The sequence below is a fragment of the Myotis yumanensis genome, unplaced genomic scaffold, assembly GCF_028538775.1.
Source record: "Myotis yumanensis isolate MYYU_CA2020_CCGP unplaced genomic scaffold, mMyoYum1.0.hap1 SCAF_10, whole genome shotgun sequence".
Classification (NCBI taxonomy): domain Eukaryota; kingdom Metazoa; phylum Chordata; class Mammalia; order Chiroptera; family Vespertilionidae; genus Myotis; species Myotis yumanensis.
This window is the reverse complement of record NW_027223761.1, coordinates 4,134,541-4,148,357: the sequence shown is the minus strand read 5'-3', so window position 1 is coordinate 4,148,357 and position 13,817 is coordinate 4,134,541. Positions and strand designations below refer to the sequence as shown.

The following is a 13,817-nucleotide window of genomic DNA, read 5'->3' as shown; positions in this document are numbered from 1 at the left end:
CCCTTTAAAAAGGTCAGGTTAAGCCTCACCTCCTAGAGTGAGGACCCCTGGGCCGTGGCCTCTCTTGGACAGTGGCCTGGGAGTCGGCAAGCACATTTCCAGGGCAGGGGAGGGGAAGGGGGAGGTGCTTCTCTGACTGATGCAAAGGCAGCCCCAGGCCTCTGGACCAACAAGCCCTGCCCTGGTCCTGTCCCTACCTCTGGGATGGGGCCTTCCGCCTCCTGCCAGGACAACCTTTCAGCCCCCCTGCCCCTCAAGGTCACCCCAGGAAGCCAGCTATCCTCCTAGCTAGCCCCTCCCCCCAATGATGGCCCAGACGGAACTCTCTTAATAAAAAAAAATAATTTATTGTCAACAAGGAGATTTATATACAACCGGGAAACAGGAGAAAAGGAGTGGGAGTGAATGAAGCCCCAGGTGGGCTGCTGGGCCTCCTGCAGGGGCGGAGCGGGAAGAGGTAATGGAGGCCTCCTGGCTTAGGGGCCTGAACAGGGGGAGGAGGGGCGTCCTCCGAGGTAGTGGGACTCAGCTCAAACCCCGTGGTGACCTCCTCCTCCTGGTGTAAGGCACTGCGCCAAAGGAGAATGGTGAGCGGCGAGAGGGTGGGCGGCGGTGGGGACAGAGGTCTGGGTCAGCAAAAGGATCGGGTGGGGTTCTCCACAGGCCCAGTGCCCTACTGCTACCAGCCTCAGCCACGGCCCCCTCCCCGCCTCCGTCCGGCCTTGGCACTCTTCATCAGGTGGCGGAGCGGAAGCCGAAAGGGGACACGGCCTCCTCCACCCCGTCCTCGGTAAAGCAGGAACCAGTACACCACTCCCTGCCTCTCGCCGCCCCCCAGTGGTGCCGATTCCAACAAAACCGCGGCGGTCTGGGGTGTCACCTGCTCCCACACCCTTGGTGCCCTGGGGATGCTTGGACCAATCTTGTAGGAGGCTGACTGCTGGGGACTCCTCCATCCACCCGGATCACCTGGAGATCCAGTGTCCCTCGAAGGCCCGAAGGGGGACCTGGGCAGGAATGGGAGCAGAGAGCAGGGTCAGGGCCCTCCAGACACCCCACTATGAGGATGTTCCTGAAGGTCTCCGCACACACACCCCGTTTCCAGAGCCCAGTGCCCGGTGTGAGGAAGCCCAATGAGCAAATTCTGTTTGTGCTCAGAAGCTGGTCTGTCCCCTGATAAACTAGAAGCTCCTTGAAGACAGGCCGAATCCCACTCATTCGCTCCTTTATCAACAATGACTTGCCAAAACCGGTTTGGCTCAGTGGATAGAGCGTCGGCCTGCGGACTGAAAGGTCCCAGGTTCGATTCTGGTCAACGGCATGTGCCTGGGTTGCGGGCACATCCCCAGTGGGGAGTGTGCAGGAGGCGGCTGATCGATGTTTCTCTCTCATCGATGTTTCTAGCTCTCTATCTCTCTCCCTTCCTCTCTGTAAAAAATCAATAAAATATATTAAAAAAAACAACAAAAAAAACAATGACTTATTGGGTACCACGCTCGGCTCTGGCCCACCGTTCCAGTTGCAAGGGGAACGGCAGTGTGTGGAGCAGAGCAAGTGGCTTTCTTGGAATTTACCAATGATGAGAGCCAATCAATGAGAATAAACAAGAGATGCAGTAGGACATATGCAGACAGATGCAAAGGAAAACATCCGCCAGGGAAGGGGATAGGGAGGGTCTCAGGATGCTGACCTGTGAGCAAAGATGGACAGGAAGCGAGGGGTCAGCCCGACAGAGAGCTGGGGGAGCAGCACCCGGGTGGGAGGAAGACAGTGCAGGTGCCGCTGCAGAGCGCACCTGCTGCTGCGGGAACAGCAAGGCCCGTGCCTGCAGTGCGGGTGCAGGGACAGGGGAGATCCCGGGTGAGGGTCACATCACCAGGAGGACACGCGCTTTATCTGGAGAGTGAGGGACAGGGCCAGACGTGGGTGTCTGACAGGGACACTGGCTGCTCTGAGACCAGGCCACAGCGGGCAGAGGTAAGCAGCCAGAGACTCGCTGGAAGGCTGTCCCAGGAACCAGGCAAGGGGCAGCTTGGACAGAAGAGCTGCCGTGGAGGTGGTGACAGGAAGGTGAATTCTGAACACACCTGGAGGTGGAGCTAACAGATTTGTCAATGGTTTGAGACAAGAGCATGACTGAGGGTTTGACCCAAGCAAACTGAAGAATGAGGGGGCCAGTTTCCTCAGAGAGAAAAGACTGAGGAAGACTAGATGGACTGGGGCGAGGGAAGAGACTGGGTTCCGCTCCGATGTGCCAAGTTTGAGAGAACGTTTAGCCCAAGTAGAGCTGTCACATGGGCAATTCGAAGAGGTTGGGACAGAGGGGAGAGGAGAGGTCTGAGGGTCAAGGCAGGAGTTGTGAGCACAAGAATGGTATTTAAAGCTGCGATTCTGGGCGGGGTCACCCAGGGAGTGAGTATACACCCTGACCCACGGTTGGGGCACTTATTCATTCTCTCACCAAATACCTAATAAAGCGGCACCTATTCTGTGCTGGGCACTGGGGATGCCACAGTAAGTGAAACAGGCCAGCATCCTGACCTGAGGAGCTTAACTCCAGAAAGCGGATGAAAGTTTACGGACAAATGGGACAGTGGCTAGGGAGGGAGGAGGGGTAAGAAGGGAGAAATAATAGCTTTGTGTAGGCTGCTGGCCAAAACCCAGAAGAAAACTGATGGATAACAGAGAAATGTCCGGCGGGGAGAGATGGCCTTGGCAATGGGTCTGAAGGGCTAGCCTTTGCAGGAATGATAGTTATGGGGGGAGCAAAGGCAGAGGATGTGGCCTGGGGGAGGGAGGGAGCCCTGTGGTGGGCTCAGTGAGGTGCACAGAGGCTGCCGCTTCCCAGGCGAGGGGCCTGGGCGAGGGGCCTTACTTCCCAAGGCTGGCGTCCTCCTCAGTGAAACGGGAGCCGGGCCCTCAGGGCCCCCTTCGGCCTGGGCCCCCTCCCACCTTCATCCTACCAGGCCCTTGGAGAGCCCCCGAGTCTTTCCTGACTGCTTCACACTCGTATCCATCCGCTCAGCTGACCTGACCAGAGAACTTTTCCAACTTCTAAAACCTTGATCTGTAAACTTTTAAAAGTGGTAGTGTCTTTATTCAAATAAAATCTTCAGCAAACTTTAATACGTAAAACAACTCAAAGCAGAGACGTTCGGTTGAAGCCTCAGTTTCCGAGAAATCCAGCCAAGCTCTGAGGTCCTGAAGAGCCTGCAGCGCTGGCGGAACCTTCACTCTGCACAGGACCAGCATGGGGTGGAGCCTTCGCTGCCTCCAACCTGTCCCTCCGACCACAGCTTCTGGGGGACAAAGGCTGCCTCCCGCATGTCCTTTTCCACGGGGCTTCGCTCGGCGCTGGGCTGCAGGGCACTGGCTGTGGTGCTGTTTAGTGTCTTCTGTGGCTTCCGGCCGAGTCCCACCTCCACAGATCCTGCCACTGCGGGGAATACCTGCAGCCCCTCCACCCCTCATGTCACTCACACAGTTTGTTGAGCCTCAAGTCTTCCCCACTCACCCCAAAGGGACCAGGGCTCAGGGACTCCCTGCTCAGCTACTCACTACTCCAGGGAGGTGGAGTTGGGCACAGGGAACCCAGGGCTCAAAATGAAGGCTGTTTTGAGAACGAAAGCAGACCCACTGAACAGAGGAAGAGGCAGCCATCGAGAGCCGTGACCCAAGACAACAGGAGACTCAGACACGTTCAAGTCCAAGCAGTCGCGGGAGACAGGACCGGAATGCGACTCAAGCTGAAACTTGAGCCAGTTAAAACCGGATCAACGTGAAGGGGGACGCCGTGAGATGGGGAGGAAGCACGCACAGGACCTGCTGCACACGCACAGGACCTGCTGCACACGCAGAGCTCTGGGGAGGTCTGAGGACACAGAGCCAACTATTACGAATGGTCACCGCGGCGAGTGATGTGGCTGGAGGAGGGGCACGCTTGCTCTCCTCTCGAGTGCCATCTTCCTCGGGCTCTAACTCCAAACGCACATTCAGACAGGCTGGGCCAGGCACTCCCTGCGCCACTCACTCACTCACTCCTTCAAAACCATTTCCTGAGCCCGAGACGCTGTGAGCAGTGCCTGGCCTGGCGAAACCAAGGGGAAGCAGGCTCAGCCTCTGCCACTGCACTGTGCTCTGCTCTCATCACAGCTCTGCCTCCGCTGGTGCCATGACTATGGTATAGGCCAGTGGTCGGCAAACCATGGCTCGCGAGCCACAAGCAGCTCTTTGGCCCCTTGAGTGTGGCTCTTCCACAAAATACCACGTGCGGGTGCACTAGTACAGTGCGATTGAAACTTCGTGGCCCATGCGCAGAAGTCGGTATTTTGTGGAAGAGCCACACTCAAGGGGCCAAAGAGCCGCATGTGGCTCGCGAGCCGCAGTTTGCCGACCACTGGTATAGGCAGAACACCATGACTGTGGTACAGGCAGAACACAGGTCCCCAGGACCTGTGAAGGGAAGTTCCACGGCAGAGGAGAAGTAAGGCTGCAGACTTAGGCTCTACATGGCTGGAACTGATGGTGCCAGTCAGCTGATATTAAACTAGAGATTCATCTGGACGATCTGGTGGATCCAGTGTAGTCACAAGGGTCCTTAAGTGGGGAAGGAGGTGGCAGAAGAGTCAGGCCAAAGATGGTGTTCCGAGAAAGGGTCTGCTGGCCACCGCGGGCCAGGAAGATGGAAGAAGAGGTGAAGCAGGGAATGCGGGCGGCCTCTAGAACCCTGAAAAGGCAAGATGCAGGCTCCCCGAGCCTCCAGAAGGAACGTGGTCCTGCCGACACCGGGATATTTTGGCCCAGTGAGACCTCTGACCTCCAGAACAGAAAAGTAACACATTGTGTTGCTGTACGCCACTGAGTTTGTGGTAACTTGTTACAGCAGCCATAGGAAACTAACACAGGCATCGCGGGGAAGAAGGAACCATCTCTGAGAATCTCTAGAAAAGGCACTTTTGTAGGGACCAAGTGAACTGCATATAGAAGTTTCTCAAGATCAGTAGGATGTGCTACAAAAACATGCGCTCACGGCTGTCGTTCGGCAACTCACTGAGCTGCTCTCCCCAGAGGTGTCTGCTCAGCGCTCACCACTGGACTAGTCTCCTATTAACAGGCCCAGGGGGGCACCTCTCAGGCTCCAGCTGCAGTCAACTTTGGGAGTCACCATGGGGGAGGACTGGCCTAGTCCAACCTAACGACCAATTCCAGGACACACCAAGGGCCTGTGAGGAAAGCTCAGCCCAGAGCCAGCCCCCGTCCTTCAATCCGCCTGCCCCAGCCCCCACCTCCCAGGGACCCAAGCGCCAAACATCAAGGAGCAGCCTCCAGGAGGCAGAGCCCACGCAGCCTGCCCGCCCCTGGTCTCCCTCGGGAGCTCACCTGGAGAGGGGCTCTCCAGCGGGGGGAGGCCTCCTTCGGCTGCGCGCCCCTCCCTGGGTGCGCCCTTGCCGTCCAAGGCCCTTAGGTGGGGGTGGGAAAAGAGCTGCAGGACGAAGCCGGGAGGGAAGCTGCCATCCGTGAAGTGTCGGACCTCGGGGGGCGCTGTGAAGGCCTCCGTGGGCGAGTCAGGCGACGAGGGGTCTGCAAGGGCGGAGGGTGGGACTGTGAGTCCAGGCAGGGGAGCAGCCTTTCCGCACTGAGGCCAGAACCTGGAGGCCTGAGCACCACTGAGGCGACATGCAGGTGCCCTCGGACTGGGCCCTGCCACCATCACTGGCTCGGTTTGGAGCGCCACAGCCAGAGCCCCCATGTGCCTCCACCTGGGCTCCCCCCTCACCTGAGTCAGAGTCTGGGTCCGGGTCCGGGTCCGGGTCCAGGTTTTTGGTCATGGATCTGCTTCTCTTCTTTCTGACCGGCTCTTCCTCAGGGGGCTCCTTCCATCTCTGACTACGAGGCTTCTTATTTACTGGCTCTATGGCAGGGGCAACTGCAAAAAAGGGAATATGCCTGAACCCCGCAACCTCAACCTGAACCCCGCTGCTGCAGCTCTCTGCCTGTAGCCGCTCTACCCCCAGAACACAGGCCTGTGCCTCGCTCCCCCCCAGCTCAGCCTCACTGGCTCCCCACGACTGACCTGGAAGCTCAAGGGGGCGGAGTCCCCTGGGCCGGGTCCTTCTCGGGAGGACTGTGTTGTCCTCAGAGTCCAGAAGAACGACAATCTCTGCTGGCATTCTGGCAGGGTCTGGGGCAGAGTCAGGGTCCGCACTGACATCCTGGGCCGAGTCTGAAGGGGGCAAATGCCCCGTGAGCGCCACACGCGTTCCCACAGGTCTGCTTTGCTCCCACCCCCACCCCAGGCCCAACTACCTGAGCTGGGTGGGGGACGGCTGCTCAGCTCTGACATCTTGCAAAAGGGCCACCCCCTCGCTCCAGGCCTCCAGGATGTTGCTCTTCTCAGAAGGGCTCAGGTCCAGGGTGTGAGGATGCTGCTCCAGGATGTGCGCGCGCGCCGTGTCCGCCGAGGGGAACTGGATCTCGGCCCCACACACCATGCACAGCGCCCGCCCGCTGCCTTCCGGGCTGTTCCCCACCAGGAACTCCTGCTCCCAAGTCATCTGCAGCTTGGGCTCCTCACAGCTATTGCCGCCTGCCTCCAGGAGGCTGGGCCTGGGCGGCGGAGTCTTCTCCTGCTGAGCCACTACGGAAGGAGAAGAGGGGGCGGTGTTAGCAGCAAAGGTGCCAATGGCCACTATTAGGCAATACTGCACTGATGGCAATCGTTAGGACACTAGTCCCCAAACTCGGTGGTGTACGGGATGCGCATCCCCGCTGGTGTGGCTTTAGGTTGAGCACTGACCTATGGACCAGGAGGTCACAGTTCAATTCCTGGTCAGGGCACATAACCAGGTTGCAGGCTCAATCCCTAGTGGGGGGCGCCCAGGAGGCAGCCGATCCATGATTCTCTCTCATCATTGATGTTTCTATCTCTCTCTCCCTCTTCCTTCCTCTGTGAAATCAATAAAAAATTTTAAACAAAATAAATCCTTTAGTTTTCATCCTAAAAAAGAAAAAAAAAAAAGAATAAATGGAGCTGGAGCTGTCATCCCAGAGGAACTACCTTGCTTGTCTTATGCCTCAAAACTTTGGGATGTTAAAAGGGCAAAATAGCCTTTGGACTGGGCCTAAAGCACTGTTTGCAAGGATAACAAGAAAGCAGATACAATGACTACCAGATTGATGACCACTGAACTGAAAATTAACAACATTCTTTAGAATTAGCCTCACTATTTAGGTTATCTGCACCATCAGAAATGCCTTCGGTATACTGACGTAACGTCCCCTTCCCTTTCTCATAAATATCCCTTGCCTTTGTCTCCTATTGGAACACTATAGGGATGGGCAAAAGTTAGGTAATAATTAATAATAATAATAACAACAATACAAGAATGAACTGTTTGTTTTAAACAAACAAATTAAGTCTTCAGTCTTGGCACATCCACCCAGAATCCCCAGTCAGTCTGGCAAATCCCTACACTCCCTTCATGGACCTGCTCAAATGCTCATGCCTGGAAGCTTCTTGACCTCCCACCCCTGGCAGCTTATTACATCCATGTCTGACATCATGTCACACTTTCTTGAGGTCAAAGATGGTAAATTTTTTTTTTTAAATATATTTTATTGATTTTTCACAGAGAGGGAGAGAGATAGAGAGTCAGAAACATCGATGAGACAGAAGCAACGATCAGCTGCCTCCTGCATATCCCCCACTGGGGATGTGCCCGCAACCCAGGTACATGCCCTTGACCGGAATCGAACCTGGGACCTCTCAGTCCGCAGGCCGACGCTCTATCCACTGAGCCAAACCGGTTTCGGCAAAGATGGTAAATTTCATCATCTTATTGTCCCCACAGGGCCAGGCACCTAGGAGAGGAGATGCTCAATGAGCCTTCGGTCAGTGAATGAGCTACGTGCCTGCTTCTCCACCTGCTGAGGCCCCCTCAGAAGGCCACCCATCCCATCAAAGCCAGCCTCTCACCGTGCTCCTGAGCCTCTGCAGCTGGAGAGGTTTGTAACCTCTCCCCATGGGGCTGCCTGGCGCCTGCCCTATGTGCACAGGACCATTCGCTGCCAGGGCAGGCGCTCTCGGTAGCTCGGCAAAGGCAGGCAGCTCAGGGCTGTGCGGAGTGCCTAAGACCCTCATGGGTACAGCTCGTTCCTATCTGAGGACGGGACCAAATACAAATATGGGGGGCCCAGACCTGGGACTGTACGGAAGAGGTGGCATTTGGAATGGATAGGGGAATGGGTAGGACTCAGAAGATCCAGGTCCAAAGTGGGGTTGTATCTAACTCCCATGTAACCATGGGTAGCAACCTGGACGCCGAGCTGGAATCAGGCTTTCTTTCCTTGCCGGGAGCCGGTCCATCCTTGCTGTTTCAAGGGACCTGGCATATATGGCATACTGTTCTTAATATGTTTGCTCACCTTCTTGGCGCTATGTGTTTTAACCAAGGTCACCTCTCCGAGAAAGGTTGTTTCCCCAGGTGGGGATTTTTCCCTGAGGTTAGGGAGGGGATACAACCCCTTAATTAAGTGCCAGGCGGGTAGTTAAGCTACATAATCTTTACTCCCTGGAATGGAGATGAGAAACGCCCTAACCTTTGTAATAGAAATTGACAGGATTAAAATCGGCTGGTATAAATACGGATGTAACAAGACAATAATTGTCAGATCCTAACCAGAACCTAGCCAGAGAACATGGCAAAAGATCCTGGACAGAACCTGGCTACAGAACTTCACTGAAGAACCTAGACAGAACATGGCCAAAGAACCTGGATAGAACCTGGCTAAAGAACCTGGTGACTGAACCTGGCTGGAGAACCTAGCGAGAGAACATGGCACCAGAACTTGGTTGGAGATCCTGACCAGAACTTTGTTGGAGATCCTGGAGGGAGAACCTCGCTATGCTGATGAACTGAAACCAGTTTCCATGTCATTCATTCTTCGCCGACTCCGTCCACACCTTTGGGGACTCCTGGACCTGCTGGGGCTGGACCCCAGCATTTCCTCCTACTCGTCCACACAGCTCTCATCAAGGTCACCAGTGCTACACCCAGCAGTCAGCTCTTAACCCTCGTCTTCTGACTGACCACTCAGCTTCCGGGTACCACCTTCCTGTGGTTCTTCTACTTCACTGGGGCTCTTTTCCAGCCCCTATGCCAGTTCCTCATTTCACCTCCCTCCCTCATCCTCTCTTTTCAGGAACCTGCATGGCTCCCTCACCTCCTCCAGGTCGTGGCTAAAGAACCACATTCCCACCATGGCCTTCTCTGCCACCGCAGACAGCGACCATCCATGCCACCTGCGCACTCCATTCCCGTCACCATTTCGTTTCCTCCACAGCACACACCACCACCTGGCACAGTGTGTGCTGTGCATGTTCCTATGTACACAGTAGGCCCCATGACGGCATGGACTTTTGATCCTTCCCGCCTGTATCAACAGCATCAATAGTGTCTGAGGATGACTCCATCTCCGACCTGGAATCGCTGGAGCACGCATGACTTCTTAGACAAGCGCGCTTCTGCCCACCCTCTTCCTCTCATGGTCTGGTCCTGCTGCCTGCCTGCTGACAATTCCCGTGTTTATACCTCCAGCCAGACTCTCCCATGAAATCTAGACTCGAATGTCTAACTTCCTACCTGACCTTGCCACTGGAATGGCACAGGCACCTCCACCTGGCCATGTTCCAACCCCAACTCCCCACCTCCCAAGCCTGCAGAGAAGGCTTCCCACCTCAGGAAGTGGGGAGCCCATCCTTCTCGGCGATCAGGCCCCAAACCTTCAATTCCTCCTCTTTCTCTCCCACCGGGACCTTTCCAAGAAGATTCTTGCTTCAGGACCTGTGTACGTGCAAGTCCCTCAGCCTAAAAGGCTTTCCTCCCATCTCTACGGGGTTCACTCCCACCCTTCTGTTGGGTCTGTGCTCAAATTGCACCTCCTTAGAGAAACCACCACTCCATGTTCCAAATGAAACGCGGACCCCACTCTTTTTCCTTACTCTGCTCCCGTGTTCTCGGAACCACGGATCGCCACCTGACATACTATGCGCTGATTTATGTTTGCCGCCTTTGTCCTTATTATGTGCGTGTGTATGTTCCAGAGGGGCAGTTTCCTCCTTGTTTATGGCCATTGGCATCTCCAGCCTAAAAGGGTGCCTGGCACATAGTAGGTGTCCCATAATCAGCTTCTCTGGGCTTCTAGTTCCTCATCCCTAACAGCCTGGCTCGGAGCGCGCCGTAAACACCAGTACAAGTTGGGAAGTCACCTCTCTGTTGGGCTGAGAGCTCTGGGGATGGGGCCTTTATCCCCCACTCATTTCCGAACCCTCCTGATTCCAAACGGGAGAGGCAGCCATTCCGTCCCGGAGGTAAAGCGAATGCCCCCCGCCCCCACCTGCGGGTACTTCCCCCCAAAACGAGGTGTCCGGAGTGAAGGCTATTTGCATTTCCATGCCTAGTGCTGCTCCCATTAAGGTGGCCCTTTGTTTCCTCGTCCTGAGGCCGGAAGACTTTGGGGAAAGGGAGGAAAGTTCCCAGACCGGAGCCCCCTCCCACGGCCACTCCCCTCCTAGGGGGGCCGAGGGTCCCCCCCTCGCCAGGCAAGGACTTCTGTGCAACCGGGTGCAGCAAGCACCCCACTCACCCCTGAAGCTGTGGAATGTGACACCTGTGGCTCGCGCCAGTGGAGGGCCCAGGTGTGGAGGTGGGGGCCGGGGAGCCTCACGGCCCTCGCGAGCCTCGGGGCCGGAGGCAGCGGCGCCGGCCTCCATCCTCCGCAGCGCTCGAGACCACCAGCGGCCGCGCCCAGGTCCGGCCCTCGGCCCACCGCACAGCCCGGCCCTGGGCCCGCGGGGCGGGAGACCACGGCCGCGGACAGCAGGCGCCTCCGGGGACCCGGCCGCCGGCTGGCTCGGGAGAGGGGGCGCTCGGGCACCGGAAGATCCGGAGCGCGGCGGGGGGGCCGGGATCGAAGGCTCCAGACCCCGGGCGGGGGAGGGGATGCGGGAGGCCGGGGATTCCGAGCCCGGGAGGGGGCGGGGCGAGGGCGCCCGGCCGGAGCGGAGGGGGAGGGGGCCGGGGCCGGCCCGGACCCCAGCGCCGGGGCGCGCGGGGCCCGCCGGGCGGGGGCAGGTCCTCCCCGCCCCGCGACGCGGAAGTGGCGTCCCCCGCCATCCTCACCTCTGAGCATCGGCTCGGGCCGCGGGATCACGGCCACCACCACGGCCTCGTCCTCGTCCTCCGCTTCCTCGCATTTGAGCTTCACCTCGAAGCAGTCGAGCGCGGCGCCTTCGGCCTTCAGGGCCATGGTGCGGCCGGGGCCGCCGCGACCGGACTCCGCAGGACCGGCGCGCGCGGCCGCCGCCCCCTCCCCGCCGCCCGCCGGCCTGCGACGGCCGCGTCCGGGCCTCCCCGAGACCAGGATCGCCGGGACCCCGGGCGGGGAGGGCTCAATCCGGGGCCCCAGCCCCCCGCCGCTCCCTTTTATGGAGCCTCATTGTCGGCGCCCTGCGGGCCGCCCGGCGCGGGCCCGCCCCCCAGCGCGGCGCGGCCAATCACAGGCGGCGCCGCCCCGCGCACGCGGCCCCGTTAGAATCCCAGGACCCGCTGGGCCGCGGGCAGGGCTCGCGGGCGTCCGCAGCTCCGGGGCCGAGGCGGGAGTCGCGGCCGGGAACGGGGACCCTGTGGCTGCCCCGGAGGGTCGTCCGGAGCCGCGCGGCCCGGTCCACAGGCCGCTCTCGGTTGAGACGCTCCCGGGCGCATCGCGCGGGCCGGAGGAGATGGGCCTCCGCGGGGAGCTGCCCGCGGCGGGAAGGAGCCGGCGCGGAGAGGAGGGTGCCGGGCGTGGGAAGAGCGCGGGCGGGATGACTTCCGCCCTCCCGGCTCTGGGAGGCCGTGGGCACGTTGTCTGTGTCCCTAGATGCTTACCTACTACTTTCTGCGAAAAAACGTGGTGGAACCTTCCGGACAAGGCCATGCGAAGAGGAAGAGCCGAGTGGAGTGTGGGCGGTTGCAGACCACCTCTCACGTTTATGATTTCCACTTTTTATTTGTGATTATCTTTTTTATAATTTTTATAATCATTTATTTGAGCCAGAGGACACACCTGGAAGCAAGATCTCAAGAGACGGAGAGACATGCTCCCTGTGTTTGGTCTCCACTTTTTCAATGTGAGTCCAGGGACTGCGACCCTCCCCACGGTCCCGGGAATCCTGCACTTTGGTGCCACAAGATGACTGCGGGCCCTGCACTTTGGTGCCAAAGAGGCCAGAGCCCAGTTGCCATGGCGGCCATGGCGTTGCGGCGTGACCACCCCGTGGCTGAGCCTTTCCCTCTGTGACATAGATGGGCACCTCCCTGTGCTGTAGAACCCTCCCTGAGATTTGGGTGGGGAAGATGTCCGATCCTGAAAAGCCATTTTAAAATGCCCCTGTGACAGCCGGAGCACGGTAGTGATGCAGGATAAAGGACTGTCTTGCCTGCATATGACAGTGGTCCCATCTATACACATAAAACCCTAAGCAACTGGTCGACCATCTGACTGGTCGCTATGACGTGCACTGACCACCAGGGGGCAGACGCTCAATGCAGGAGCTTCCCCCTGGTGGTCAGTGGGCTCGGATTGAGCAGAGCAGTGGCGCCCAGTCCGGGCTCAGGCTCCTCCCCTACTACTACATCCCTGGGTGGATCAGGCCAGGCCGATACCAGCAGTCCAGTATCCCTGGAGGGATCCTGGATTGGGAGAGGGCACAGGCCAGGCTGAGGGACCCCACCGATGCATGAATCCGTGCACCAGGCCTCTAGTAAGATTATAAAGGGGCTGAAGAAACCCTGTGGCCTACTGACCTCATAGAGGTGGTGCTTTCTGAAGTGAGGGCGGTGTCCTCAAGAGGAGCCTCGGGCAGGCCCTCCAGGAGGCTTTCCAGAAGAAAGCATTGCCTGTGTCTGCCCTTGAAGAACTTCCAGTGGAAAAACAAGTGCAAATGGAAGACAGTGCAGTGTAGGTCTAGGCCAGTGGTCGGCAAACTGCGGCTCTTTGGCCCCTTGAGTGTGGCTCTTCCACAAAATACCGACTTCTGCGCATGGGCCACAAAGTTTCAATTCCACTGTATGTGCGCGCCCGCACGTGGTATTTTGTGGAAGAGCCACACTCAAGGGGCCAAAGAGCCGCATGTGGCTCACGAGCCGCGGTTTGCCGACCATGGGTCTAGGCTAATGTGTGTGTGTGGGTCCTAGTTTTGCTTCTTCACTGATTCTAGAGAGAGGGAGAGAGAGAAACATCAACCATCAACATCGATTGGCTGCCTCCTGTACATACCCCGACCAGGGGTCACGTGCCCTGACCGGAAATTCAAACCTGCCACCTTTCAGTGTAGGGGATGATGCTCCGACCCACTGAGTCACACTGGCCAGTGATTAAAAAAATATTTTTTGTTTATAAAGTAAAAAGTAAGCTCAGTTTAATTTATTACTAAAGAAAGAAAAATATTTAATTATAAGTTGAGTGTAGCCTAAGTGGACAGTGTGTAGAAAGTCTACAGTAGTGGACAGTAAGGTCCTTGGCCTTCACATCCACTCACCCTCACTCACTGACTCACTCCATTCACAGTAGGTGCGCCTGTACAGGTGCATCATTTTTTATTTTTTATACCAGCGGTCGCCACCCGGTGGTCTGCGGACCCCTGGTGGTCCGTGAGGTCCGAAAGGTTGGTGACCGCTGTTTTATGCAGTATTTTTACTGTACCTTTGTTTATGTTTAGATACAAATACTTACCATTGTATTCCAGTTGCCTACAGGATTTTGGACAGTAACATGCT

General features: G+C 57.5%; 1 protein-coding gene across 1 annotated transcript; it reads right to left on the bottom strand.

The window, feature by feature from the left end:
- Window positions 1-325: 325 nt before the first annotated feature.
- Window positions 326-11,517, bottom strand: SPINDOC (spindlin interactor and repressor of chromatin binding). The gene is given in 7 exon segments (XM_070427337.1): window positions 326-957; window positions 959-1,007; window positions 5,380-5,580; window positions 5,777-5,926; window positions 6,074-6,237; window positions 6,322-6,637; window positions 11,181-11,517. Coding segments are annotated over 7 exon segments (1,434 nt in total). The 5' UTR covers window positions 11,308-11,517; the 3' UTR covers window positions 326-530.
- Between the last annotated feature and the right edge of the window lie 2,300 nt (window positions 11,518-13,817).